Source organism: Trachurus japonicus, unplaced genomic scaffold (genome assembly GCF_045865225.1).
Source record: "Trachurus japonicus isolate A0001 unplaced genomic scaffold, Traja_1.0 AP030922.1".
NCBI classification, from domain to species: Eukaryota; Metazoa; Chordata; class Actinopteri; order Carangiformes; family Carangidae; genus Trachurus; species Trachurus japonicus.
The window spans coordinates 1,527-6,557 of record NW_028221055.1 but is presented as its reverse complement, the minus strand read 5'-3'; the positions used below and the strand labels follow the sequence as shown (position 1 = coordinate 6,557).

At 40.3% G+C, this 5,031-nt stretch overlaps 1 protein-coding gene across 1 annotated transcript; it reads right to left on the bottom strand.

Annotated features, from left to right (window-relative positions):
- Positions 1–726: 726 nt before the first annotated feature.
- Positions 727–3,940, bottom strand: LOC146959901 (tRNA (carboxymethyluridine(34)-5-O)-methyltransferase alkbh8-like). Its single transcript, XM_085772797.1, has 7 exons — positions 3,772–3,940; positions 2,760–2,893; positions 2,552–2,652; positions 2,237–2,368; positions 1,946–2,041; positions 1,397–1,501; positions 727–841 (listed from the first exon to the last, which is right to left on the bottom strand). The coding sequence occupies exons 1-7, from the start codon at positions 3,907–3,909 to the stop codon at positions 747–749; spliced, it is 801 nt and encodes a 266-aa protein (XP_085628923.1). The 5' UTR covers positions 3,910–3,940; the 3' UTR covers positions 727–746.
- Positions 3,941–5,031: the final 1,091 nt, after the last annotated feature.

Genomic DNA, 5,031 nt, shown 5'->3' with positions numbered 1-5,031 from the left:
GACGGCCGTCTGCCTGACTGCACCTGAATGCAACATCAGTGCCTCCGTCCTTCCTCACACTACACAGTGGTGACAGTTTTAACAGGCGCTACCTGGAAAGCTCCGGTGAGTTTCTGTGGTTACCTACGGTCACGCTGCCACTGAACTTAAAAAATGGCGATGCAACATGGCAGCCTCGGTTCGGTGCGCCCCCCCTTGTATATTTTTAACGACTTGTAACAACTCATTCCAAGGTACGAGAAAGCTTTCATTTGTATGCGAGTGTGATTTGACTTTATGGAAATACGAATTTATGAAAGCAATATTTGATTTTTGCTAATAAAAAGCCAAATAAGTTACATACTGGGCCTTTAAGTTCTAGGAGAAAGAATAAAGTCCACTCTCTCACACACAGTCTTTCAACCTGATTCTGTGGCACATGACTGCTAATAGAGCCCCTGGATTTCAGAAGAGCAGGGACAGATGGGTAATCATCTCCAGCATCCACCCTGCAGACACTGAACAAGAGTCCTGGCACCAGGTCACATCATCCAGAGACCGACACTATTCAAGTGTGTTAGAGAGAAGTAATGTAGCGAGCAAGGTTGCAAAATGTCAAAAAATGAAAACTTTTTTTTAGATTAACATTCTTTAGCTTTAAATTGGTTCATTTCAACTAAACAGTGAGCATCCCTGATTGATATTGGCTACACAAGCTAATTGATGTGTACAGTAGGTCTGTGCAGCAGCTCATGCTGCTTAAATCATTAACTGATGGACTGAGTTCTGACCTTTGCCCCCAGGCTCAGTGATAGGATGGTATCCTCAAAGGCTGAGTGTGTGTCCACATGAGGAGGAATACCTGAAACATTGCAATCACACACGTAGAATAAAAATCAGTGGAGAACGGCTCGTCAGGTTTCTTTGAAAGTGTTTCAAGTGAAGTGTTTTTGGCTGACGTCTCTAGGAACCTTTCATGATGAATGAAACTCAACTTAAGTTCAACAAGTTAAATCAAGAGTTCAAGACTCCTTCCTTCCAAAGCTTTATCCAACTCACTGCTATAATTCTTTTAACAAACTACAAAAAAAGAAAAGGGAGGGTTAAAATCATCAAGTGCATGTTGCAAAGGTGTCTGCTGCCTCCTTGTGGTAGAAATCCAAACTGTTTTAGTGATCACAGTTTAATAAGGGTCTGAAAGATTATTATATTTTTAATGTCACTCATATCTGAAATAAATCAGATGTCATACTGTCAATATATAATTTGGTATGTTTGAATTATTCAAGGGTTTAAGTAATCACATTTCAATGTGACATTGCATCATCTTTTGTGTTTCGACTAGCTGTCATTTTCCCCACATGTGGTCAGTCATTTTCACATAACATAATTTTAAAACATGAGTGGATTAATTTACCCTGTCCAGATTCATACTGGTTGACAGTCAGTTGGTCAGGCAGGATGTCAATGTGTCCGCTTCTCAGACAGCGCTGCAGAACGGGCAGACACTCATCAGGTAGACCTGGACATGGACACACACCAACACACAACCAAAACACAAACAAAGTCTTCTGTTATTTCATCCTAATTTTCTTCTGTCGCATTTTCTCTCTTATTAAAGAGGCAATATTGGTGTGGTATCTAATGACATGTCTACGTAGAAAATATAAACGCAAAACTATTTTACCGGTGGACAGCAATGAATATTGATAGATGATGATGATGATCATTGGCTGCAGGGTAGGATTTCAAATTGTATTATATGTAATAACAAATGCTGTCACTAGCACCATAAAACAACTAAGTTGAAGGCGGCAGAGAAATGTTTCTAAATCTCTGCATTGCAATTAGTGAGTAAAATTTCATTTGTGACAGAAGTGATAGAAACAACAGCCAAATATATCATTTCTATCATTAAAACCCAGAGCGAAAGGAAAAAAAATTGATTAAACAAGAATAAGATTACCTGCAGGTAATGGCTTGTCCTTATCCACATTGTTGTTGTCGTAGCGGAATTCAAAGCCATAATGTTTCACTCTTCTGTGCTTTAGAGCTTTTTGAGCTGAAGTGTAAAGGAATTAAGTACGCAAAGCAGTTAATACAAATAATTTTGTACATTGATGTAAACTTAAGGATGATAATTAAACACTCATTCAGTCTGATTTTGACTGAAACAACAACTAACATTCAAGTTTCTAGGACAACAGTAATAAAAAGTTACACAGAATTTAATGAAACACATGTCACATGCCCTCACCAGTGACATCATCATTAGTGGACGACCAGTCTATAGCAGCAAACAACAGAGCTTCTTCCTCTGGAGATACAACATTTTCCACCAAGACTAATCCTTCTGGCAGCGGAACAGACTTCTCCTCCTCACAGGTGACTGTACACAACACATACACAACACATACAGTAAGTATCAGACAACAATACGTTTCTTATAGGACTCAAACAGCTGTTGATCAGATCTGACTTTCTCCTAGAATGTGAATTTATTAGTAATGTGTGATTCAAGTACCAGAATGGTGTGTGTGTGTGTGTGTGTTTCAGTGTTTCTGATAAGCACCTGAGTTAACATAACTGAGGTAGAGTGTCACACCGTCCTCCCCACATTGCAGCTTTTCTCCATTTAGGTGGATGAGGGCTCTCTGAGCGATCTCCTCGGATCTGTAAACAGAATGACAACAGAACAAATGCAAGTTTTTAAGTACAAGATGATCAGTGAAAACGGCCCTGACAGCTCAAGTTAAGTGTGGTTCTTGCATCAACTCTACCTGTATGTGACAAAAGCATAAGGCTTGTGAGGGGGCATTAACAGGGTCTCCACCTCCCCCATCTCCTTCAGCACTGCAGAAAGCTCCTCCCGACTCACGCCGTTGCCCAAGCCACCGTTAGCCACCACCAAACTCTGCAGAAGAGAAGGGTTGACAGGAGAGAAATGTATGATTTTAAGAAACATTCATTCTCTTTGGGGAAAAAATAACAACTGCAAAACACTGGCTAGTTGCTGCCTCACAGATGTGGGCACGACACTGTCAAAATGATCACAACCAATATGCGAGACAGAGCAAAAAACGAATGATGTCGTAATTATAAGTTAATGTTCGAGTTACTTTATTTATTAACCCATTAACCCTTCTGTCAAAACCTAAAACCCCATGATCCCAAGAACCTATTAGCCTATTTCATAGGCCTAAATAGTCATTCGTATACTAGTTACTGCTGTATTTATTAACTTAAGTCGTAATATTTGATTAAACTGACTCCATACAGTACAAGACACATGATGAAGACCTAACCATGGCAGAGGATGTAATGATGTTCTGTAAAGCCCTTTGAGACAAACTGTTTGTAAAAAATGGGCTTCACAAATAAAATAGCCTTGCCCTAACAAACAGAGTCTTCTCCATCGCTGTCCCCTTCCTCTGAAACTCACTCCCCATATTCCATGATCAAAACCCACCTTATAAAATTAGCTTTTTAGAGTTCCATTTATTTGATTTTTGATTTTTCTCTATTTAATCATTTAGATCAATGTAAAGTTTCTCTGACCATTCGTAAAAGAGCAGGCTACACACCTACTGTATATTTTCCCTTATGTCTGAAATCACCAGATACAAGCTAATGTTGAAGCAATGTTTGGTAATGATAACCACCTCCGAGTTGTAATTTTACTGCGTCTAAAACGTGTGTATTCTGAGAAGTAGACGAAGGTACATGAAGCTAACTCTCTCCCCTCCCTGACAGCTGACTTACTTCCTGTTTACAACGTGTGTTTAGCTGTACCTTGGTCGGCTGCGAGGCCGTGCTGATGCCTTCATGCTTCAGTAAAGTGTGACTCGCTTTTAGTTGTTTTCGGAGAACTTTCTTCTCCTCTTTGCTCCTTCTGACGGCCTTCACGTTGTTTTCCACACTAGACTCCATGTTCTGTCGTTTTATATCGTCCGGGTGCAACAAAAACGCTGAGGACTGAGAGTTCCGGCCCCGCTTTCCTTATGGTTTAGCCTTTTTACAGTCTATGGGTTTAGCCCAGGTGGCAACCCTCCGTGACGTCACCCATTGGTTTGTGAAGGGCCGTTTGTGAAGCCCGGAGATTGGCTTTCAGGGCGCCGCCATTTTTGATTTTTGGAGCCAGAAGAAACCATATTTGGACGAGGGGGCGGAGCTAAGGAGGTCGAGGGGCGGGTCGGACCCGTGTCTGCGAGGCTGCTAATTTACCCAGCAACACCGGCTAACTGCTGAGCGGCTACGCTGCTAACACCGTTAGCATCTACAACTCGAGGTAAACTTTATATTTAATGGTGAAAGTAATCTCAGAAGCTTATTAAATACATGTCCATGTTTGAACTAGCCTACATAAGATCCCATGAGGAGTAATGTGACACGTTATTGTAGCCGATGTTAGCATTATAAGCTAATGTAAAGCTGTCAAACGTATTTTGATATTGTTTTAAATTGTTTTACAGAACCCAGAGACTAGTTTCTGTCTCAAACTGTGAAGCTGCAACACATTAAACTGTCATGGACTGAGACTGGTGGGTGACCGCTCCTGGACTTGATGTTACCTCACCTGCATCACCGATGATCGGCTGCTGCAGCTCCGACCTGTCGACCACGTTACAGCATTCACCCAGCTATTAGCTATTATTTTACATTCCTATTATATATATGCACGTCTTTTTTGCAGGTTACCAACATGTAGATGTACTGGAAATTCAGCTAATACAATACAAGCTTGTCTTTTGACAGTATGGCTCACCTTTACATCATCCACAGCTTATAAAACGTTTTCAGTGCTGTAAAATGCTAAAATTAGTGCATCTTAAACCTGAAATTAATTTATTTACTAAGAATTGCTTCACTGATTTTTAATGGGCCAGATCTGTACAGTAACATGAATGCCAAGACACACTGCTGTAATCAATACATTCAGGAAAAACTTACAGGACTATTTCTATGTATGCTTTCATTACACACAAGAAAAATACAAATGTTTAATGTTACCCTCCTTGAAATAATAAAGCATCTAGAGATGAATATCAGAGC